At 38.4% G+C, this 25,119-nt stretch overlaps 2 protein-coding genes across 3 annotated transcripts in view; both read left to right on the forward strand.

Moving 5' to 3' along the window:
• The window catches only part of LOC140504064 (tumor necrosis factor receptor superfamily member 14-like), a 52,408-nt gene extending 36,569 nt beyond the window's left edge, over nucleotides 1–15,839 (forward strand). Inside the window, exons 7-9 of one of the 2 annotated variants that reach the window (XM_072608595.1) lie at nucleotides 2,082–2,172; nucleotides 5,860–6,034; nucleotides 8,325–8,782. In XM_072608595.1, the coding sequence (XP_072464696.1) occupies nucleotides 2,082–2,172; nucleotides 5,860–6,034; nucleotides 8,325–8,462 (404 nt within the window). In that variant the 3' untranslated portion in view covers nucleotides 8,463–8,782. Of the gene's footprint in view, nucleotides 1–2,081; nucleotides 2,173–5,859; nucleotides 6,035–8,324; nucleotides 8,783–8,806 lie in introns of those variants that run through there. The other variant, XM_072608594.1, reaches the window with a different exon arrangement.
• The window catches only part of PRXL2B (peroxiredoxin like 2B), a 33,100-nt gene continuing 17,028 nt past the window's right edge, over nucleotides 9,048–25,119 (forward strand). Inside the window, exons 1-2 of the mRNA XM_072608596.1 lie at nucleotides 9,048–9,172; nucleotides 24,886–25,052. The gene's annotated coding sequence lies outside the window, so the exon portion shown is untranslated. The remainder of the gene's footprint in view (nucleotides 9,173–24,885; nucleotides 25,053–25,119) is intronic.

Below are 25,119 nucleotides of genomic sequence, written 5' to 3' on the forward strand. Positions count from 1 at the left end.
AGCTTTGCCCTCACTATTTCAGACAGCTAAAATAATGAAAAGTAATCAAGCATTTATGTAGACCAGCCTGGCATTTATGTGGCAGACACCATACTAAGTGCTTTACAAATGTTATTTCAGTTGATCCTTACAACAGCCCTAGCTTAACAATATATGCTGTCATTATCCTCTTTTTGGTTGCCTGGAGAAGTTCATCACTATTATATGGCAGTTCCATGATGGCATGTCTGCCTGGGCTTTACATAATGGACAATGCTGTTGTGCTTTCCTAATCACCAATGGAGTGAAGCAAGTTGTGTGCTTGCTCCCATGCTTTTGAGGACAATGGTCTCAGCAATGTTGTCAGAAAACTTCAATAGGGATGAAAACAACATCAATATCAGCTGCTTCATGGATGGTAACTTGGAATTTAACTTGGAAAGGCTACAAGCCAAGACTAAAGTGGAGGGAGAATTTCCATATGACTTTTTGGTTATAGAAAACTGTGCACTCAATGCAGCCTCTGAAGCTGAGATGCAGCAAAGTATGGATCAATTCTCTGTTGCTTGTGCTAACTTTTACCTGATAATTAATACCAAGAAAATGCAGTGCTCCACCAGCCAGGATCATACCATCCATGTATGAAAGTATCAATTACAGCAAATGGAGAAGTTTTGGATGTTGTGGATAAGTTCACTTATTTTTGCAGTATACTTTCTAGGGTTATAAACATTGATAACGAGGTTGACACATGGATGGCCAGAGTTAGCTCAGTCTTTCGGAGGCTCTGAAGGAAAATGTGAGAGAGGCATTAGACTGACTACCGAACTGAAGGCCTACAAAGCCGTTGTGCTGACCTCATTGTTATATACCTGTGAAACCTGGACAGTCTACCAGCGCCATGTCAGGAAACTAAATCACTTCCATTTAAATTATCTTAGAAAGATTCTGAAGATCACCTGGCAAGATAAGATATTGGATACCGATGTCCCTTCTTGAGCTAAACTGACAAGAATTCAAACTCTATGGCAGAGAATCCAACTCTCCAATGGGCTGGCCATGTTGTTCAGATGTCAAACATAAGTTTGCCCAAAAGACTATTTTGCAGAGAACTCACACAAGGGGATTGTTCACATGGGAATCAGAAGTGATACAACGACACTCTCAATTTCTCTCTGAAGAAAATGAAATTGACTGGGTGATATGGGAGACACTGGTAAAAAACCTCCCCAAACACTTCAAAAACACTGAGCTCCATGAAAAAGCAGAATTTCAGTAGCTCAAAAGAAAGGTGAGATCAGCACATTTAGTGACATCTCCACACCAGATGTTCATAAAGACTGTGGTAAAGCCTTCAGAGCTCCTATTGGTCTGATCATCCCAGTCAGACACACTGTCCCTTGACCCCAGCATAGTGATGTCATTTGGTCCTCTTCAAGAGCAAAGGTTAACAGCAAACCAAACCATATCCTGAATTTCCTGTTTCTTTGTAGAAGTGAGGGACTATGGCTATGGAGCACCAGACAAAATATTTCACTTTTTTTGCTAGATTGCTGAACTATTTTGTCCTTTGAAAAATATTCTGCATTATAAGAGATGGTTCTGTGGGTAAGATAAGGCCATAAGTGTTCAGCTGGAGTCAACCTGAACTGCTCTCCTAAAAGCTGATTGTTAAATTTTCACTGTGACCACTGGCACTTCAGAAATGGAAAAACAGTATAAATCAGGGCTTAATTTATTGTTTTGTCAATTGCTTAGATTTAAGAAAGTGATGAAGAAAATGTTAATAATGTCTGTTGCACATTAAAGAAAAACATAAAAACATGCTTTGTGTTTCTTTTTTCTCCCCCAGAGAGTTGATTGTTAAATATTTATTAGTAAGGGGGAGAATCATAGGATAAAGTAGGTGATGCAAAATTGAAATATATTAAAAATATACATTTCTTGCCACAGGCCTGGGGTATTTCACACAATTGTTCCCAATACTATCTGCTCTGTTATAGAGATTCCAGGGAAGGGACCAACTCATCCAGGGACACTGTTCTAGCAGCCATATTTTGCTGTGATCCTGTCGCTATGCTCAGCATCTCCTTCTCTTTTAGGCACAGAGAGAAGCAACACCATCTGTGAAAAGTGCCAGACAGGGACGTTTTCTCCCAATGGAACCCTTGGCCAGTGTTTGCCATGGACGAAGTAGGTGTATCATGCTCTCTGGGACTTGATTTTTCATTTATAGTGCTTTAAATTAAAGTTTTAACATTAACAAACACCAAACAAAACAAGTGTTTTCATGTACAAAGCAGAACAGAAAAAAAGAAAAATGTCTGGGGCAGGGAGTGCTGTGTGTGTGTGTGTGTCTGTGTGTGTGCGTGTGTGTGTGCGCGTGAGCGCAGATAAATGTTTAACAATTGGATCTTTGAAAAATGAATATAAACAGGTTGCACTTTTCAGTTTACTCTGCACCATCAGCATTTGCTTTGTCATTTTTTGTCTAGACACTCAGCAAAGTAACAAATCAAGCCCTAATTTGTAGTATTTGCCAATGTTTGAGGCATGAGTGACATTGAAAATTTAGCAACTGGCTTATAGATTGAACTGATTCCAGCACACCTCTGGATGTACAGCAAACTGGGAATCTCTGTTCTATGCAGCACACATTTCCTATTAGACATAAAAGAAATTCAAAGTGTAGCTTTCAAAGGTGCTCTGCTTTCTACACCTCCTTCTGCTCTTCCTTCTGTTGGATAGCTCCCTTGCTATGATTGTTTCCTTAAGCTGATCTACATTCTGCCTTTCTGTGTCTTTTTTCTATCACTCTAGGTTTTATCCTCTGGGATCAAACTGAGTGACTTTACTTTTCTTCTCCTTAACATTCCTTTCAATACCTGAGACAACTTTGGACCTCTCCAAGCAATCCTTCAAGAGCTCCTTATAGGTATGGTTGGAGCCCTGGTTGCTCCAGTAACATGGATAAGGCTTTGGAGTCAAGAGATTCTGGATTCAGATGCCATGGGGGTTGCCCACCTGTCCTTGGGCCAGTGAGATAATATTTTTAAAGGGTTGGCCCAGGAGAGATGCTATATCAATGCTGGCTGTTATTCTCACTTGAACTCTCTGTGCCCCATTTTTCTCATCCATAAATGAGGGGCCCCTGAAGTCCCTTCCAGCCCAGAAACTAGGAGCCTATAACACCCTCTTATGAGAGCTCTCCAGTCAACTGAGGAACTTTCTAAAATGAGGCCTGAACCCAGCTCTCCAGATGTGGGCTGCCCAGGACAGTGACCATGGGACAGGCATTAGAGCAGTTCCTTTAGTCTAAACACGCCAATATAATCTAAGGTGAACTAACATGGCTGGTTTTCCAATTACACTATGGACTCACATAGAGTGTTCAGGGTACTCACACTCCAAGAACTTTTCCTGGATTGTTATTTAGTCCCAGGATGGTGGCATGGTAGAGTGGAAAGGGCACTGGCTCTGGGGCCAAAGGACCTGGGTTTGGATCCTGCCTCAGATGTTTGCTTCCTTTGTGACAACAGATACATCACTTTGATTCTATGGACCTCAGTTCCCTCACATTTATAATTAGAGGATTAGAGTGGATGCCTTCTGATGTCCTTTATAATTACAATAATGATCAATGGGCAGCTGAGTGGCACAGTGGTTAGAGTGCTGGATCTGGAGTCAGGAAAACTCATCTTCCTGAGTTCAAATCTGGCCCCAGACATTTTATTAGCTGTTTGACCCTGGGCAAGTTACTCCGTTCTGTTTGCCTCAGTTCCCTCATCTATAAATTGAGTTAGGGAAGGACATACAAACTGCTTCAGTATTTTGCCAAGAAAACCCCACATGGGGGCACAAAAAGTTGGACACAATTGAATTGACTAAATAACAAGAACAATTAATAAATTAATAATTAACCATAATTATTTTTGAAAGGGAGGAAAGGTACTAGACTAGAATTACATTTATCTGCTCCCTTAAATACTGTTAAGTTTGGAGGATATGATTAGGATCAAATTAATTTCCAATCAGTTCATAATTTTCAGAAGTAAGGAGATCCCTAATACTAATGGAATGAATGTACTCTTAAAGACCCAAAGTGGAGAGAGAGAAAGAGAGATTGAGAAGCCTGTACATGGAGCTAAGGCTCATCTGTGGTGTGAGTTGTCATGTGACTCACAGGGAGGAAGACCAGACATCTCTAACCTTTTCTTCCACCCGCCCTTTTCCAAGGAAGATTTTAATTCCTACCACGAATACAAACCTGGGGCCAGAAGCCACTTTGTTCTTCTCAGAGAAAGGAGGTACTAGGCTAGAATTATAACCGTCTGCTTCCTTAAAAATTGTTGGTCCAGGGGATGTGATCAGCTTTAATCTAATTTTAATCTAATTTGTGGTTGTTGTGTCTGTTTTTGGAGGAGGAAGGGAAACCCCAAGCTCTTTATGCAAAGTTTAACCCCCTTCCCACCTAATACCCATTCCACAATGAACACATATCACAAAAAGCAAAGATACTCATTCATCTAAATTGTAGCAAAAGGGAGATCAGAGAAGATATACATAGAGAATATATACCAGATAGTACAAAGTGAAGGAGCTTTCCCATTGGGAGAGAGGTAAGTAGCTCAGCTCAATCAAAAGAGAGTTCTAAATCTCTCCCAAGGGGAACCCTCTGCCCCAAATTTCTAGTGTAGCTAGCTGGGTGAGGGCATGATGGAGGCTGTTAGCTCTTCTCATGAATTCCCAGAGTCTTTCCTTCAGGAACCTGAATTGAGGTTGGTCTTTTCCATCTTCCCTCTTGAATTGGAAAGCCAGAGGCAAATTGATGCTTGAAGAGTCCCCCCAAAAGACTTGAAGCTTGAGGAGTCCTGGAAAGGATTCAAGGTTGGAGTCTTCCCACCAACTCTGCCAGTCAACTCCTGCAGCACAGGTCATTCATCTTCACCATTGAAAGCATCTTGTACCCATGTGCATTGGGACAGGAGCTACAATAACAACAACAATAAACACTAGCATTTACACAGCACTTTCTAGGTATTATCTCATTTGATCCTTGGAACAACATCAGGATGTGAGTGGTATCATTAGTGTCATTTTACAGATGAGGAAATAAAGACAAACAGGGCTTATGTGATTTGCTCAAGGTCACCCAACTAGGAAATGTCTAAACTAAGATCTGAACTGTATGCCCTAGACTCTAGGTCCAGCACTCTATCCACTGGTGTCCACTGGACCACTTAGCTATCTCTGTCTCTATGATCTTTTTAAGATGATTTTTCTAGCTTAATTGTAAGATACTGCTTCCATTAAGTCCTATTAATTCCCATCTTACTGTTAGCTTAGAAAGTGGAGGATATAGGACTTGCCTTGGAGTCAGGAAATCTCTAGTTCTTCCTCTTAGACATAGTAAGCTTTGTCTCACAGGCAGATCATGCCCTCTCAGAGCCCTAGCGGACAATCTAAGGCTTTCAATTCCTGACAATTCCTGCATCAGGGGAAGACATTTCTCCACCAGGGAATTCCTCAAACTGATGAAATTGCAGTTCTAGGCTCCTCAAAAACAAAACAAAACAACACTGTCTCATGGTTCTAATTCCTTTTGGATACTGACCCTGGGCACACTGGCTTTCTAGCCAGTTCAATGTGCATGCCTTACTTCCTGCCTTTTTGTATTGTCTAGAAATTGGAGAGGTGCACGCTTCTGTCTTTATCTACTTCTCTCCCTTTATTTGGGATATCCTGCCTCTCTCTCAGCTTCTTCGGGTAATGAGTTGCATGACCAACTGCAACTGAACTAAAAGATGGATCACTAGGTTTTGCTGGGCTGATGGGAATGAATTCATATTCAATAACATGTGTCCTTGACTATCTTCCTAGCTGTACTACCCACGGTTTGTTTGAAGAAAAGCCAGGCACTGACACCACAGATGCATTGTGCTCATCAAAGAGTGACACTCAACGCAGACGTTTTGGTATTCCCGTGATTGTGGTCATCATTCTCATGACCATCATTCTGGGGATGAAGTTATTTGGAAGGAAAAAGAACCAACAAGTAAGTAAGCAGAAACATAAAGAAGGTGGAGTGGTGGAGACTTTACTCCAGGACATTGAATTTAGAGGGCTCTGATCAAAATTGGAGTGCTTTAGGTCTCTAGAAACAACAGGTCTCATTACCTCAATCCTACATTCATTCAGTGAATCTAGAGGAATGTCAGCTGGAAGGCAGGGTACTGATTCCATTTGTCTCCATCCTTCTTCCCCCACCCCCTTCCTCACTTAACTGAGGGTGGGCTTGACTCAGATTCAGTTTGTGGTCCTTCCTCTAGGCACAGAAATCCCTCCTATTTCTGTTGCTAATCACTAACCTGTTAAATTCACACAAAGCCAATCTAAATGAGATTTCTTATTATCACAACTTTGTGAAGTGAACTTGGAAAAGATTCCTTTCTGCAAAGGGAAGTAATGACTGTCATCAAAAATAGATATAAATTCCAGAAGTGAGAGAATTATACAGAGTGCCTTAGCTGTGGGACGTCAGACAAGCCACTTGCCTTTCTAAGCTTCATAGGATCGCAGTGTGGTTGTAGGCTCTAAGATTTAAGGCAGTGGATAGAGTGCCAGACTTGGAGACAGAAGACCTGAGTTCAGATTCAGCCTCAGAAACTTACCAGCTGTATGACCCCTGGGCAAGTCACTTAACCTGGTTTGCCTCAGGTTCCTCATCTCTAAAATAAACTGGAAAAGGAAATGGCAAACCACTCCAGTATATTTGCCAAGAAAATGCCACATGGGATCACAAAGTGTGAGATAAAACTGGAAATGACTGAATAACAACAAAAGGCTGGGGAACATGCTGAATTCAGGGATGCAAAGACTCTCAGTCCCTGCCCTCAAAGAGCTCAGGTTCTAATGAGGCAGAAAACATGCAGACCATTATGTGTATACAAGATATTTAGTGGTGAATCAGAGGTTCTCTAAGTACGTGGCATTTGTATCCCTTAGAGGACCAGGAAAGACTTGCAGAAGGTGGAACTGGAGCAGTCTTCAATGAAGACAGAGGGGAGTGGGGGAAGGGGAGGAGCATTCCAGGCATGGACCGCAGCTAGGGAAAAGACACTCCTAATGTTTCCTGTTGGAATGTAAGATCCTTGAGAGGAGAGGGTGTTTTATTCTTTGTACTGGTAACCCTAGAAACTCGTTCAATGCCTAGCACATAGTAGGTACTTAATAAGATTGATTGACTGTCCAAAGTTGCTGGGTGGTGTCAGAGGTTTTATGTGAACCCAGTTCTTTTTGCCTCAGAGTCCAGAGATCTGTTCACTACACCCCATGTCGATATGTCTCATTCTATTTGTCCTTTCATTGTATGTCTGAAAAATGTCTCTATTCTGCTCCCTGATGCTCATCTTCTTTGCATTTCAACATAACAAGACATAACAAGAAGGGTGAGCAGCTTTGGCCAGACTTATGAATTAATTTGTTGGTTTGACTGATCTGACACCTTTCTGCTAATGTTGGTGCCTGGGGGCCCCTAGTCTTCTAATTGAGAATATAGCTTCCATACTCCTTTGATCTATCACAGGCATGCACCACTTACAGCCCACCAGGATTTTGAGCAGCTCTTGAAAAATGTAGAAATGTTTTCCCTTACATTTTTTGCCAGCCTCAGGTTATTCAGGCCTGGTCTATGTAACAAGCTCTGAATGTATTCACTTGACCAGTGATTTCTAAATCTATTAAATAGGAGACACTTTTCCTTAAAAAACACAAGGATTCCAGACACCCCATTTTAGGAAGGACATTGATAAGAGAGGAATGTAGTTGGGATGGTGATGGGCCTCAAATTCCTACCTTATGATAATTGAATGAAAGACCTGGGGGTGTTTAGTCTGGAGCAGGGAGGAAGCAAAGGGGACACACCATAGGTGACTTCAGGTTTTCCTTAGGATATTTTTTTGCTCTGTTTAGCCCCAGAGGGTAGAACCTGAACCCATGGGTGGCAGTCACAAAGAGAGTCAACTATGATGAGGTTGAAAGTCAAGAAAAGTTTCCTAAGTATTCCAGCTGTTGTCAGGTAGAAGCAGTTGTCTCAGATGGGAGCCGGCTCTTTTACCTGGATGTCTTCAAATGGACATGGGAAAATCCATTTCTGGGGAGTTGAGGGAAGATTCTGGGCCAGGTTTGGGTGGGTCAGTCATTGGCCTCTGAGGTCCCTTCCTGCTCCAAATCTACCATCCTATGATAGGAGAAAACCATGGGAAGTCCCAGAAGTGTGGGGTTGTACGTAAGGTTCTTGTTTGGTTTTGGATAGATCACTTTTCTTTTCTTTTTCTGAGTTTCAGAATTCTCCTGTGATATATAAGAGCTGGACCAGTGATTATAGAGTTATTCTTTCCACATTGCTGCGGTTTAGGGGTGTTGCACCCTGGTTATCTGGAAAATCCACTTCAATTTTTTTTGTCCCTTCCTTCGTATCATAGAAGAAGTCTGAGTTTTTATGGTATTGAAGATAAAATATGTTGATATTCTACAATGGTACATATATGTTTTATACATTTCTGAGTTTCTAAACTTTTTATTTGTCATCTGCTGACCTTTTCATGCAGCCTGTGGCTTCTGCAACACTCCCCCCCAAATTCCCATTTAATTTCTTTTGCCGACTTGCAATAAATCAAAACCACAGTGGAGAAAATTGTGATGTAGAAGGGATACCTCTATTTACACACACACACACACACACACACACACACACACACTGAAAAATTTGGAACAGCCTCAAACAGGTTACTTTTTAGTTCTCTGTCTATACTTTCCTCTGTTTCAGGTCAACCTGTCCCACCATGGAAAGATCTGTGATACCCCTGAGGATTATGGGTCAGTCATCAACTTGCCTGTGAAAGAGACTAAAGCACAGGAAGAATCACCTACACTATGGCAAAGAATGTCCAAGAGTCAAGACAATGGGGAACCTTAATTACTCTCTTGGGAGTACAGTGAAACACCAAGGCATCTGCCACTGGATAAAGCTAGTCTCCAGTAATTCTAGTAATCTCCTGCTACAGACACAAGCATTCCAGATGATGAGTGATATCTAAGACGGGCTAAAGGTTTCACCAGCAACATCCAATTCTGATGTTCGGAATCAGAGCACAGAGTGACAGGCAAGGAAGCAGTGCCCAAATTCTGTGAGGTAAGATGAGCTATGAGTATGTGCCTGGAATGAACAGAATGTACTTTGTAATGACCAACATGAAGGAGGTGTCTGGACACCTGGTGGCTTAGATAAAGCTAATTTTTAAATTTTTTTTAAATTTTTAAATTTTTAAATTTTTAAAATTTATTATAGATAATTTATTTTTTGTTCCTCTTGTTCAATTGTTCAGGCATTCCCTACTTTTTGTAAGCTCATTTGGAGTCTTTTTGGCAAAGACATGGGAGTGGTTTGCCATTTCATTATCCAGGTCATTTTACAGATGAGGAAACTGAGACAAAATGGGTTAAATAACTTAGTGTCTGAGTTCGCAGTTTTGTGACTCTTTGGGCATAATTTTATATTGTTCTACAAAATGATCGGATTAGTTTCCAAATCTAACAGTAGTGAATTAATGTCTCAATTTTTCTACATCCTCTCCAATATTTGTCACTTTCCCCTTCTATCATTTTAACCAGTCTGATAGGTGTAAAACTGATATCTCCTGTTGTTTTAATTTGAATTTCTCTAATCAATAATGATTTAGAGCACTTTTTCACACGAATGTAAATAGTTTTACTTTCTTTGTTGTAAAACTGCCTATTCATATCTTATGATCATGTGTCAATTGGGAAATGACATATTCTCACCAGTTTATATATTTGAGATATAATACCTTTATCTGAGGAAATGTTTATAAAATTTTCCCCCACAGTTTTCTGCTTTCCTTCTGATCCTTGTTATATTTGATTCATATGTACAAAACCCTTTAATGTAATTCATTTTATACCTAACTTTGCTTTCTATCCCTTGTTACTCATAAATTGTTCGCCTTTCCATAATATCTCCATTTATGTCTTGGTCATGTGTCATTTTGACCTTATCTTGGTAAATGTTGTAGGATGTTGATCTATGCCCAGTTTCTGCCCAGTGTTCCCAACAATTTTTTAAAAAATAAGTAGTGAATTTTTATCCCTAAAACTTAAGTCTTTATACTTAACAAATATTAAATTGCTATATCCTCTTTTTATTGTAAATTTATGTCTCCAGAGGGGAAAGCGAGGCTGATGACTTTGAACAACCCTGCCCCCCTAACTTAAATCCAGTTCACTTACATGTCATGGCATCACTTCCTTGAGGCCATGGTCCTCTTCAAGAATAAAAGCCTACAAAACCAACAAACTTATGTCTACTCTGTTCCACTGATCTGCCAATTATTATTACGAATTTATTTTTAGTTTTCAACATTCACTTCCATAAGATTTTGAGCTCTAAATGTTCTTACCCTCCTTTTCCTCTCCCTTAAGACAGTGTGCAATTTAATGTAGGTTCAATTTATACATATTATATATGGTTTCACATTAATCATGTTTTAAAGAAGAATTAGAACCAATGGGAGAAACCACAAGAAAAAAAGAAACAAACAACAAAAAGAGAGCAAATAGTCCACTTTGATTTGCATTCAGACTCCATAGTTCTTTTTCTGGATGTGGACAGCATTTTCCATCATGAGGGTTTGTCTTAGATCTTGGCATGACTGAGAAGAGCTAAGTCTATCAAAGTTAGTCATCACACAATCTTGCTGTTACTGGGTACAATGTTCTCCTGATTCTGCTCATTTCACTCAGCATCACTTCCAGGTTTTTCTGAAGTCCTCTTGCTCTTTTTTCCTTACGTATCCCATTACATTCATATGCCACAACTTTTTTGGGATTCCCCAATTGATGGGTATTATCTTAATTTTCAATTCTTGGCCACCACAAAAAGAGCTAGTATGGCAGAAACTGAGCACAGATCAGCAACTTCCACTTGGGAAAATAACATGTTGTGCCATTTTCCCCCCCACTTTTCCAGCAGTTTTTATTAAATAGCGAGTTCATATCCCAGAATCTGGAGTCTTTGGGTTTATCAAACAGTAGATTACTTCAGTAGATTACTTCAGACTATTGTGTCTTTTGTACTTAACCTAGTCCACTGATCCACCACTCTATTTCTTAGCCAGTAGCAAGTAGTTTTGATGATTGCTGCTTTATGATACAATTTGAGATCTGATACAGCTAGGCCACCTTCCTGTGAATTCCTTTTCATTAATTCCCTTTATATTCTGGACTTTTTGCATTTCCAGTTGAATTTTGTTATTTTTTTAGCTATGTAAAATAATTTTTGGTAGTTTGATTTGTATGGCAGAATATGGTATGATAGACAATTTGGTAGAATTCTCATTTTTATTTTATTAGCTAGGCCTACCCATAGGCAACTGATAATTATTTAGATCTGACTTTATTTGCATGAAAAGGCGTTTTGAAATTGTGTTCATATAGTTCCTAGGTTTGTCTTGGCAGGTAGACTCCCAAATATTTTATGATGTCTACAGTAGCTTTAAATGCAATTTCTCTATCTCTTGATGTTCAGCTTTGTTAGTAATACATAGAAATGTCAATGATTTCTGTGGTTTTATTTTATATCCTGCAACTTTGCTGAAGTTGCTTATTATTTCAAGTAGCTTGTTTCACTTGATTCTCTAAGTATGCCATCGTATTATCTTCAAAGAGTGATAGCTTTGTTTCTTCTTTGCCTGTTCTAATTCGTTCAATTTCTTATTCTTCTCTTATTGCTAAAGTTAATTTTTCAAGTACAATATTGAATAGCAGTAGGTTTAATGGACATCCTTGTTTCACCCCCAATCTTATTGGAAATGCTTCTAGTTTGTCCTCATTACCTCTGATATTTGTTGATTGTTTTAGATAGATGCCACTTATCATTTTAAGGAAGACTCCATTTATTTCTATGCTCTCTAGGGTTTTAATAAGAATGAATGTTGTATTTCGTCAAAAGCTTTTTCTGCATCTATTGAGATAATCATATGATTTCTGTTAGTTTTGTTGTTGATATGATCAGTTTTCCTAACATTGAACCAGACCTGCATACCAGATGTAAATCCTAATTGGTCATAGTGTATTACCCTCATGATAAGTTGCCTTAATCTCTTTGTTAACATTTTACTTAAAATTTTAAAATCTATCTTCATCAGGGAATTTAGTTTATAATTTTCTTTCTCTGTTTTGGCTCTTTCCACTTTAGGTTTCAGCACCATATTTGTAGGATTCTTCCTTACCTAGTTTCTCAAAATGTTTATATAGTATTTGGAATTAATTGTTCTTTAAACGTTTAATAGAATTCATTTATAAATCCATCTAGCCCCGGAATTTTTTTTTCTAGGAAGTTCATTGATGGCTTGTTAAATTTCTTTTTCTGAAATAGGGATATTTAAGCATTTTATTTCTGCTTCTATTAATCTGGTCAATTTATATTTTTGTAAATATTCATCCACTTTATTACATGATCAAATCTATTGGCATAGAGTTGGACACAATATCTTCTAAATATTGTATTAATTTCCTCTTTATTGGTGGTGAATTCACCCTTTTCATTTTTGATCCTGGTAATTGGGTTTTCTTCTTTCTTTTTTTTAAATCAAATTAACCAATTTCTTGTTTTTTTTTTCCATAAAAGTAGCTCTTAGTTTTATTTATTAGTTCAATAGTTTGCTTGATTTCAGTTTTTGTTAATGTCTCCTTTTGTTTTCAGAATTTCTAATTTGGTATTTAATTGCGGATTTTTAATTTGTTCTTTTTCTAGCTTTTTAAATTTTAAATTGCCCAATTCATTGATCTTCTCTTTCACCATTTTATTCATTTAAGCATTCAGAGATATAAAATTCTCCCTAAGAATCTCTTTGGCTGCATCCCATAAGTTTTGGTATGCTTTCTCATGATTTTCACTCTCATGGATGAAGTTTTTTATAGTTTCTGTGATTTGTTGTTTGACCCACTCATTCTTTAGGATTAGATTATTTCGTTTCTAATTAATTTTTAGTCTATCTTTCCATGGCCCTTTATTCCATGTAACTTTTATTGCATCATGTTCCAAAAAGGATGCATTTAATATTTGTACCTTTCTGCATTGGATTGTGAGGTTTTATGCCCTAATACATGGTCAGTTTTTGCAAGCTGCCATGTACTATCAAGGAAGAGGTACATTCCTTTCTATCCCCAATCCATTTTCTTCAGAGGTCTATCATGTCTAACTTTTCTAAAATTGTATTCACTTCCTTAACTTCTTTCTTGTTTCTTTTGTGGTTTGATTAATCTGCTTCTGAGAGGGAAGGTTGAGGTTCCCCACTAGTACAGTTTTGTTGTCTATTTCTTCCTGTAATTCCCTTCACTTCTCTTCTAAGAACCTGGATGCTATATCACATGGTGCATATATGACTAGTAATGATATTACTTCATTAGTACGTTTTAGCAAGATGCAGTTTCCTTCCTTCTCTTTTTTAATTCAATCTATTTTTGCTTTTACTTTGTCTGAGTTCAGGATTGGTGCCACTGCTTTTTCTTTTTTTTACATCAGGTGAAACATAATATATTCTGCTCCAGTCTTTTACCTTTTCTCTATGTGTATCCTTCTTCTTCAAGTGTGTTTCTTACAAACAACATATTGCAGGATTCTGTTTTTTAATCCACTCTGCTATCCACTTCCATTTTGTGGGAGAGTTCTTCCCATTCCCATTCACAGTTATGACTACTGTGTCTTAGCATCCCATTTCTCTACCCCTCCCATTTGTGCTTTTCTTTCTCCTTTCTCCCTTTCCCTTCTCATTAGTGTTTTGCTTCTGACCCTCACCCCAATCTGCCTTTTCTTATATACACCCATATTTTTTCTTTTCCCTTTCTCCTCCTACTCCCTATAGGGTAAGTTAGTTTGCTATATGTACCTGAGTATTGGGTTTTTGAGCCAAATCTGATGAGAGTAATGTTTAAATAATACTCATCTCCTTTGCTTATTACCCCTTACTGTAATAGCTCTTTGTACCTCTCCATGTGATATAATTTACCCTTTTCTGCCTCCTCCTTTCCTCTTCTTCCAGTACAATCACTTTTCATCTCTTAATTAGAATTTTTACCATCACATCAAAGTCAACTTATACCTATGCCCTCTGTCTATGTATGCCCACTCTAAATGTCATAATAAAGATACAGTTCTCAAGAGTTATAAGTATCATCTTCCCATGTCAGGATGTAAAGAGTTTGCCCTTGTTTTCTTTTTCTTACTTATCTTTTTAGACATCTCTTGAGTTTTGTATTTGAAGGGCAAATTTTCTGTTGAGCTCTGGTCTTTTCATCAGGAAGGTTTGGAAGTCTCCTATTTCATTGAATATCCATCTCCTCCACTGAAATATTATGCTCAATTTTGTTGGGTTACAACAAATTACAAGAACCCTTAGTTGTAATCCCAAACTCCTCTGTCTTATTCTAAGCCCTCTGGTCTTCTAATGCAGATGCTGCCAGGTCCTGCATATTTCTGATTGTGGTTCCACAATATTTAAATGGTTTCTTCTGCCTGCTTGAAGTATTTTCTCTAGGAAGGAGGAAAAAACATAAAAAGTAATTGTAGCTCAGAAATGTGAATGGGATAAATTTACCCATTAAATGAAAACAGATATGAGATTAAAAATTTAAATTCAGCAATGTTGCTGTCAGGAAACATAAAAATGAGAGATACACAAAAAGATAAAATAAATGGCAGGAGTAGAATTTATGTAAAGAAGGCTGGGATAGTTACTATGATCTCAGATAGAGTTAAAGTTAAGAGAGCTTTAATCAAAAGTGGAAAATAGAGAAAATATATCTTGTGAGCAATATTATACAATATTGTTTTGATTTTAATTTAATTATTAATTAAAATTAAATTCATTATAAATTAATTTTGAAAATTTTAAATAAAAAATTAAAATTTATTTTTTAAAACTAGAATTTAAATTTAAAAATTTTAAATTAAATTAATTATTAATTAAAATTTAAATATTTAAAATACCTAGACAGTAGAAAATACTTGAGTACCTGCCAAAACAGTTAAAGGAAGCATATGAACATAAGAACAAAGCACTTTTCATTCATATAAACTCAGTTCTAAATAATTAAGGTAACATTTATTATTCATGGATAGTAAAGCCAATATTTTTTTAAAATAACAATTTTACCTAACTAAACTATTTATTCTACATTCCGATTAAATTGCTAAATATTATTTTACTGAGTTAGAAAAAATGATAAAGTTCATTTGGAAGAACAAAACATGAGAAACTTCAAAGAAACCCCCAAAAACATGTAAAGGGATTAGATTCAGCAATATTATATCTTAAACTATATTATAAGGTGAGAGAAAGATTGAAGTACAAAAATGATCAGTTAGATTAATTTTAATTAAAATATTTTGTATAAATCAACTCTGTGTATCCAAGAATAGAAGGAATGCAGAAAACCGGGGTGGGGGCAGCGAGCTTTCACAGATGAGCTCTCAGATTACATGTGATTTGTTAGGAATATTCCTGTGGTGTAGGAAATGATGAGCTGGCTGACTTAGGAAAAACATGGAAAGATTGTGCTATGCACCTTCAGAGAAACAGATGATAGGAGGAAATTAGCATAGTGCAGTTTTATATACATATATGTGTGTGTGTGTGTGTGTGTGTGTTACTTATTGTATAGGTTTTCTTCCAATGAAAATTCATTGTTTTGTATTGAATTCTCTCCTATGGTCTACTGTGTACATGTAAATGATTTCTTTTCTCATTTTGTACTTAAATAAAAAATTACAATAAACACTAGTGATGTGACTTTCTTCTCTGTTTTTAAAAAATCATATTACTCCTCCCTAATTGATAAATTCTCAAAGGATATGAATAAGCAGTTTTCAGATGATGAAATCAAAGCTATCTATAGTGACATGAAAAATTGCCCTAAATCAATACTGATTAGAGAAATGCAAACTAAGACAATTCTGAGGTTCCATCCCTCATGCCTATCAGATTGACTAATATGACAGAATAAGAAAATGATGAATGTTGGGGAAGATGGGGGAAAATTGGAACCCTAGTGTATGGTTGGTGGAGTTGTGAACTGATTGAACCATTTTGGAGAGCACTGCAGAACTATCCTCAAAGAGCAACTGAATTGTGTATACCCGTTAATCCAGCAATATCATTAATAGGTCTGGGTCCCAAAGATATCATAAAAAAGAGAAAAGAATTTTCATATATAAAAATATTTATAGCACCTCTTTGTGTGGTGGCTAAGAATTGGAAATTGAGGGGATACTCATCAACTGGGGAATGGTTGAACAAGTTGTGGTATATGAATGTAGTGGAATACTATTGTGCAATAAGAAATGATGAGCAGGCAAATTTCAAAAAAACTTCGAAAAACTTACATGAACTGATGCTGAGTGAAATGAGTTGAACTAGGAGAACATTACACAGTAATAGCAACATGATGTGATGACCACCTTTGATAGACTTAGCCCTTCTTAATAATACAATGAACTAAGACAATTCCAAAAAACTCATGATAGAAAATGCTTTTGAAATTGTTCTTTGAGTTAAGAGTGGCTTTATTTTTAACTTCAATCTGTATCTCTGAATATGAACGGAGATCTTCTCTATCTCTATCCTACTTGTCTATGGTTGACTTCTTTCTCCTTTGCTTGCTAAGTTTTATTTTGCTTATTTTCTTTGTAGCAGCTTATTATTGTGATTGGTCCTAGTCCCAGAAAGTGGGGAATGGTGCCCCAGGCTTCAGATCCTTCTTACTATCACTTTCTGAGCCCTGTCTGGTGCATAATCTTAGACACTTCTTTCCATCCCCAGTCCATGGCCAGTGTCTCCAGCCACCCTGACCCTCAAACAGGGTCTCCTTACTCCCTTGATAGAGTGTGTGTGTGTGTGTGGCGGGGGGGGGGGGGGGGGGGGGGGGGGGGCGCAAACTTCAGTTCTCTTCTATGCCTTGGAACTCAAACCAGAAACTCCACTCTCCTGTAAGTGCCCACAGTCAGCAAGGTCCCTGCCTCTCTGCTACCACACTCAGTGGGGCTTGTACTCACTATTTCTCTCCCACAGCTGCAGTCCAGAACATGTCTGGTTCAGTGCACCTGAACCTGCATCCCGACTACAGAACATCCTTCAATCTTCACTGCTAGGCTGTCTGAACCCCAAATTGTCCATGAGGTAAAAGATCCTGAAGCTGCCTCAGACCCAACTGTCCCCAAGGCTTGTTTTTTGTTGATTCAGCAGAATTGGCCTGGAGGTATTTGTACTTCACTCCTGCTAAACATCCTCCCATGGAGGGAGTCTTTCCTGAGATCCTGTCAATTGTCTTAGGAGGATAACAGCTTTACCAACTTTCGTTTCTTTTTGTTCTTCTATGTTCACTTTGAGATGATGTTCTGTCTTGTCTGCGAAGGAAATTTGGAGAGGTTGGAATTTTCTGACATATTCTGCCATCTTCCCAGAATCCTCCTCTCTCAGTTAATTTAAAGTTAGAATTAATTGGAAAAAACCTGTGACCTACCATTCCTTCCTCTCTGAGGAAAATACCAAGACATCTTGTGTTATCTTTTAAGTCCCAAAGCTAAGCTCTAAGAGAAATGTTTTCTGTCCTTGCCTGTCCTAGAAAATTAAGGAGGGTCTTATCTCCTTCCTAGGAGCCAGTGAGTTCACTATCCCTGGTTTACTCTCCATGTGCTCAGGATGTAGATGGGTCTCATAAATCAATCAAGCATTCCTTAATGACAGAGAGAGGTGCTTTCTAGCCCCATGTGGGTGCTAGCTTGCCTTCTTTCATGAAATTAATAATGTCACCCCACCCCCCTGATGCTGTCTACCCTGTAACCAATCACAATGTCTTCCCAACCTAGTCAACTTTGAACTCCCTCAAACTATATTAAGGCTGGTCAGCCCTATCTTTGGCTCTTTGGTCATTGAGGGAGGTCAGTGACCCAATTTATTGGTTACTGCTAGTCTAACTGGGGCAATTGAGTGGTGCAGTGAATAGAATGCTGGGCCTGGAGTCAGGAAGGCTCATCTTCTGAAGTTTAAATCTGTCTTCAGACACTAACCAGTTGGGTGATCCTGGACAAGTGGCTTAATCCTGTTTTCCTCAGTGTCCTCATCTGTAAAATGAACTGAAAAAGGAAATGGCAAACCACTCCAACATCTTTGACAAGAAAATCCCAAGTGGCTTACAAAGAGTCAGGCAGAACTGAAAAGTGAATGAACCAGTTGAGTGTATAATTGTGATGAGATACTATTGTGCTACAAGGAATAACAAATAGGATGCTTTCAGAAAAACCTGGGAAGACTTACATGAAGTGATGTAAAGTGAAGTGAGCAGAACCAGTGGAACATTGTATATAGTTACAGCAATATTATAAGATGATCAACTACTAAAGACTTAGCTCGGGGGCGGAGCCAAGATGGCAGAGTAGATAGACACACATATGCTAGCTCCGAACCCACAGCCCATAAAATATCTGTATAAAATAACTTCCAAAAAATTCTGGAGCAGCAGAAGCCACAGAACAATGGAGCAGACAAGATTTCTGTTCCAGAGAGCCTGAAAACCTCTCGCAAAAGGTCCTTGCACTGCAGACCAGGAGCCCAGCCCTCCTTGGCCACACAGCACTGAGAGGAGCAGATCCAAGCAGGCTTCAGGGACGGGATCGCCAGCAGCCACATGGGTCCCTCCACCCACAGGTGACGGGGGTCGGTAAGAGGGTCTCTTTGGTGGGTCGAGAGGGGAGTGGGGTGCCCCCATAACTCAAGCCCCCTCGGGAGGCAGCAGTGGAGGCGGGGGCGGACCAGGGCTCCCCAAGCAGGCAGGAGCTTGGATCCATTGTTGAAGGTCTCTGCATAAACCCCCTGAGGGAACTGAGCCCTGCCAGGTGGCCCTGCCCCAACCTGACCACCTGAACTTGATCTCACACTGAATAGCAGCCCTGCCCCCACCCAAAGCCCTGAGGCTGGGAAGCACCATTTGAATCTCAGACCTCAAGCGCTGGCTGGGCAGATCTGGAGGCAAAGTGGGTGTGAAGAGAATATTCAGAAGTCAAGTCACTGGCTGGGAAAATGCCCAGAAAAGGGAAAAAAAATAAGACTATAGAAGGCTACTTTCTTGGTGAACAGGCATTTCCTCCCTTCCTTTCTGATGAGGAAGAACAATGCTTACCATCAGGCAAAGACACAGAAATCAAGGCTTCTGTGTCCCAGCCCACCCAATGGGCTCAGGCCATGGAAGAGCTCAAAAAGAATTTTGAAAATCAAGTTAGAGAGGTGGAGGAAAACCTGGGAAGAGAAATGAGACACATGCAGTCAAAGCATGAACAGCAGGTTAGCACCTGTTAAAGGAGACCCAAAAAAATGCTGAAGAAAATAACACCCTGAAAAATAGGCTAACTCAATTGGCAAAGGAGGTTCAAGAAGCCAATGAGGAGAAGAATGCTTTCAAAAGCAGAATTAGCCAAATGGAAAAGGAGATTCAAAAGCTCACTGACGAAAATAGTTCTTTCAAAATTAGAATGGAACAGATGGAGGCCAGTGACTTTATGAGAAACCAAGAAATCACAAAACAAAACCAAAAGAATGGAAAAATGGAAGATAATGTGAAATATCTCATTGGAAAAACAACTGACCTGGAAAGTAGATCCAGGAGAGACAATTTAAAAATTATGGGACTACCTGAAAGCCATGATCAAAAAAAGAGCCTTGACAAGACTTAGCTCTTCTCAGAAATTCAACGATCCAAGGCAATTTCAGAGAATTCATGATGAAAAATGCTACCCACCACCAGAGAAGGAACTGATAGCTCCTGAATACAGATTTAAGCACTGCTTTTCTTTAAACTTTCTTAATTTTTCTTACTTTTTTTGCATTCTTTCAGATTATGACTTATACAGAAAGACATTTTGTATTACTGCACATACATAACATCCAAATTGCTTGCCTTCTCAGTGACAGGAGAGAAGAGAGTGTGGAAAAGAATTTGAAACTCAAAATTGTAAACAAACCCAAAACAAACCAAAAACCCAAAGCTTAGAAATTCTATAATTGGGAAAATATTAAAATGATTTTTTAAAAAATAAAAGCAAATTTGTTATCTATGGAGCAAATATTCAAGATACCACAGTGTAAGGGGTAAACAGCCTTGGAGTGGGAAATGGTAGGGAGTGGGGAGTTGGATTGAAAAGAACAGGATTAAGAGAATGAGCAGTGGATGAAGGATGGGTTTGGAATAGTTAGGTTTTCAGAATCATTGCAATGGGAAGGGTACGATTGGGTAGAAGATTGTTCATCACCTGAGTTCAGGTAGTTTTTCAATTTTCTTAGGGGTTTGGTCACATGGTAGAGACCTCATGGGGTCTTAAGTAGCTTAGATGAGGAGATCTGTAAGGGTAACTGGTAAGTGACATTTCTTTTCCACCCTGCAGGCAGACTAGGAACCTTGTGAAGGGAGCTGTGGGGTAGAAAAGTGTTTCAGTTACTCAGTTAGTGTTATTTACAATGAGCAAATAGTAGAAGCTAATTGGACTAAACCAAATTTTTGCCAAAAATGCTTTCCACTTTTAATACAGAATTAAAGAAATAATGTGGTATTTTCTACTCTTGATTAACATAATTATAGAAATACTCTCGATAGCAATAAAAAAAATTGAAGACATAAACGTTGGAAAATAAGAGGTAAAACTATGTCTATTTGCATATGGCATGATGTCTTACTTTGAAAATCCCAGAGAATAGACCAAGAATTTAATCATTGTAATTAATTGTTTTAGTTAAACAATTAATAGCTTCAGAAAAGCTACAGACTCTAAAATAAATCATTGATATCATCAGTATTTTTTATATAATAATAACAAAATTCAAAAGGAAACGACAGAAGGGAAAACCCCATCAAAATAAGTACAAAATGATTAAAATACTTGGAAGTCAATATAAGACACAATTACAATGCAGAAATATAATGAAAAAACTCTCTTTAAAGACAAAAAATTGTAATTCAAATAATTGTTGGAATATTCATTGCTCTTGGTTGGACCATGCTAAAATAATGAAATGGGGTAATATGCGTAATATACCTTGCTAACCTTAAAACATTATATAAACACTAATTATAATTATTTGTGAAATAATGTAATCTAAATTAATTTACAGAATTAGTGACTTGATAATGAAATTCCTAAAGGGATCCCTTAGGGTGCACTGGCCCTGGAGTCAGGGCCTGAATTCAAATTCAGTCTCAGACACTTGATACTCACTAATTGTGTGATATTGAAGAAATCACTTAACCCTGACTGCCCTCGCCTCCCCCCACAAAAAAAAAAAAAGCACCAAAATAACCTACCAAAGAAACAAACAAACAAAAAAGGATTACTTTGGGAATTAGACAACTGATTTCATGAGCTAGACAAAATAACCACAACATTTATGTTAGGTCACAAAAGGTTATAATCCCAAAGGAAAGATAGAACAAAGTAGGAATGAAATGTCCTTTATTCCTATACTTTAATAGACTTTCCATATTTCAAATTAATATTACAAAATGGTAATAATAAAAACTATTGTGAACTAGTAAAAAATAAAATTTCAGCATAAAAATAATTTAAACAAAATTCAGAAACAGCCTCAATAATCCAGTGTTTGATAAACTTGAGAGCATAAATTGTTTGGGGAAAAATCACCTTTCAGAAAAGTTGAAAGCATTATTGCAGAAATTAGGTATAGCCTAATGTAACAGTCATTCAGATGAGTCTTCCTTGAGATCATTGGGCTTTCTCACCAATGACTATAAAGGAGTTGGTCTACAGGAGAGAGGGAAGACCTCAAATCATGTCACAAACCCAACCAATCCCCATGGATAGAGACAACTGTGGTCTAGGGCAATCAGTTTCATCTACTTCCAGGAAGAGAGAGAGGAAGAAAAGACTCCTCAACCAAATAGCTTATTATAGAGTGTCCCCTGCTGGCTATTCTAATATCTTACACAGCATACCACAATAATCTAAAAATGGATGCACAACCTTATAAAAAGTCCTATCATTTAAAAAAGAAATGGATGGGAATGAGAGCAGATTCCTTTCCAAACTATGGCTCCATGAAGAATTCTTAAACAAACAGGGATTAGAGGACATCACAAAAGAGAAAATAGATCATTTCAATTTCATGAGAAAAAAAAGTTTTTGCGTAAACAAAAGTAATGCACAGATCACCATATTTGGGAGTTGGAAGAGACTTCAGCAGCCAGCTATTATAGCATATAAATGAAAGCAATCCCCACTAAACATATTGGATAAGTGTTTACCCAGTCTTTCCGTGGAGATGTTCAAGGAGGAGTAACTCCGTCTCTTGAGGAAGCTCATTTGCTTTGGGTCAGACCTAGTTGTTACAAAGTTTTTTCTTGACATCAAACTTAGTTTTGATTCTTTGGTCTTTCCACCCATTGAACCTAGTTCTGTCTTCTTGGAAGAAAGAGAGCAATCTCACCCCTTTTCCACATGACAGCCCATCAAATGATTGAAGCCAAACATGCTTCCTTCTTTTCTTCTCCAGATTCAACACCCCCAGTTCTTTTAACTGAATCTCCTATGACATGGACTCTAGGGATTCCACCCCCTTGGTTCACCTCTTCTGAAACTCTCTTCCCAAGTTTATTAATTTCATTAATGGAATGTCCTAACCAGAACTGAACACAATAATACAGAGTGGGAAACAGGAAGAAAGAAGCTCTTTCATTACTGTTATTACTATTCCTGATTTGAGCTTTTAAAATAGGGGGAAACAGTATGGTATAGTGGAGAGATAACTGATGCCACATTGTGCCACATACCAACTCTGTTGCCATAAGTTCCTTGGTCTCTTTAGTTCTCAGTTTCTTCATTTGTGAAATGGGAATTATAAATAACACTTTTACCACCCAACTGGCAGAGTTGCTGTAGGGATAAAAGGTGTGTCATTTGAGGGAAGTCACTGACAGAGTGGATGGAAGAAACAACTCATTCAGGCTCGGAATGGGAGGGGTGAAGATAAATGGTAAATTTATTGCATGAGATTGCAGTGGTGGGTGTCTCATAAAATAGAAAAATCCCCCTGAAACAAAAGTAAGCCTTAAAAACCTATGTTCTGTCGGAGGCCCAACCTTAGACACTGCTTCGAATCCCCAGCCATCCTGATCCTCAAACAGGGTCTCCTTACTCCCTGGGTGAGAGGGGAAGGGGTTGCAAACTTCAGTTTTCCCCTTTGCCTTGGAACCAAAGCCAGAAATTCCACTCTTCTGTGGACCTTCAGCAAGGTCCCCTGCCCCTCTGCTCCTACACTCACTGGGGCTTGTTCTCACTCTTTCTCAACTACACCTGCAGCAGAGACCATGACCACAAAGTCCCTTCCCTGTTTCTCCATTGCCTCGATAATACTAGGTGTATAACTTTTGGATACGCCTACTACACAGTTCCCATTGATATGTCCTCCCGCTCCTAATTTATGCAATATGTATGACCATTAACATGAACCTTTAGTCCTCCCAGAGGAGGAGAAGTTAATATTCATGAACTTATTACACATGAGTATTCCAAGCAAGACTTGACTTTTCCCCAACTTTAATTGACTTCTAGCCAGTTGGATCCTGCTTTGCCTGTTATCTTCTGTGTGAGACATAGCTCCTCATTTTATCTCTCAATTCCCCTTCTTCTGCTAGAAGATAATCTAGTACTAATCTATGTTGATAATGTCCTGGGCTTCATCCTTAATAACCATAGGCAGAGAGATGCATTTAGTTTCATCTGACCCTTATTGTTGACAAAAGAGAGGCAATTCCTGGGATTACTTAGAGAAAAAAGAATAGAATGTTCACTCTTATGTATGCTGATTAACCTTATGAGTAAAAATGTTTAATCAGCATCCACCACTGCTTTCTTCTACAATCAGTTTATTTTCCTGCATTTGCTTCATGTCAAAAGACTTTCAGGTATGGATGAATTCCCTAGATTTCCTAAGTCATGTATTATATAATTTCTTTGGAAACAAGAGTTTCAATCATTTCTCACAGTGAATCAGGTTCAACTTGGGGGCCTCTCTCCACAATGGTCACTATGGATCATTACTTCTTCCCCCATGGTTTCCTCTCAAAATCTAGGACAGTGAGTTTGATTTTGTGTTCAAATTTTTGATTATGTAATCTATTCCACTGTACTACTTTTCTATTTTTTTTACTGGTATCAAATTATTTTCATTATTACTATTTTTACATCAACACCTGGCTAAGTCTCCTAAAATGTTTCTCTAGTTTGTAGACCTATCAATGGTTTTCCATGGGAATGTGGCAAATTGGTTTGTGTATCTGAGAGTTCTCAGCTCTCCTATTAACATTCAGGCTATCAAGACTTTGAGTGTAAGGCAGATTTTATTTCACTCACCTCAGAAAATCTATCATGGTAGTATCAAACAACCTTCCCCTTTCGTAAGTCTCCACTTTTCATTCTGGATGTTCAGAGTCCATATGACTCAGACTACAGAAAAAGAGAGAGGTCTCAGGTTGTTTCCTGATATATGTGATTCCTGACTGTTCTTTCCCTTTGGAGTCATAAAAATGGTTAAGTCTTTTGGGTCTCTCTCAAAATCCTAGTGTGAATGGACATCTTAATCCACATCCACATATAAGCTGTGTGGATGAAAACAGTCAATATGTAGCCTAGTGTCTTTTCTACTTCCCTTTCTGAGTTTGCTTGTTTTTTTTTCCATTTAAAAACATTTATTTTTTTAATTAACCAAAACTCACCTTCTCTTACTCCTCTTCTTTCCCCCTCTCCCCCTGCTCCCCCTAATTTAAAAGGAAAGAAAAGCAAAAGCTTCCATGGCACACACTTACAATCTCTGTCATTGGGCGAGGTGGATTGTTGCAGCTCAGGAGTTCTGAGGTCTAAAGGCAGTTGGGTGTCCACACTAAGTCCAGCATCAATATTGTGAACCCTGAATTCATGGGGCCACCAAGCTACTTAAGTAAGTACAAATCAGCCCATGTTAAAAGCCAAGCAGGTCAAAGCTTGCAGGCTATTTGGTAGTAAGA

The sequence above is a fragment of the Notamacropus eugenii genome, chromosome 5 (genome assembly GCF_028372415.1).
Source record: "Notamacropus eugenii isolate mMacEug1 chromosome 5, mMacEug1.pri_v2, whole genome shotgun sequence".
In the NCBI taxonomy this organism is placed as follows: Eukaryota; Metazoa; Chordata; class Mammalia; order Diprotodontia; family Macropodidae; genus Notamacropus; species Notamacropus eugenii.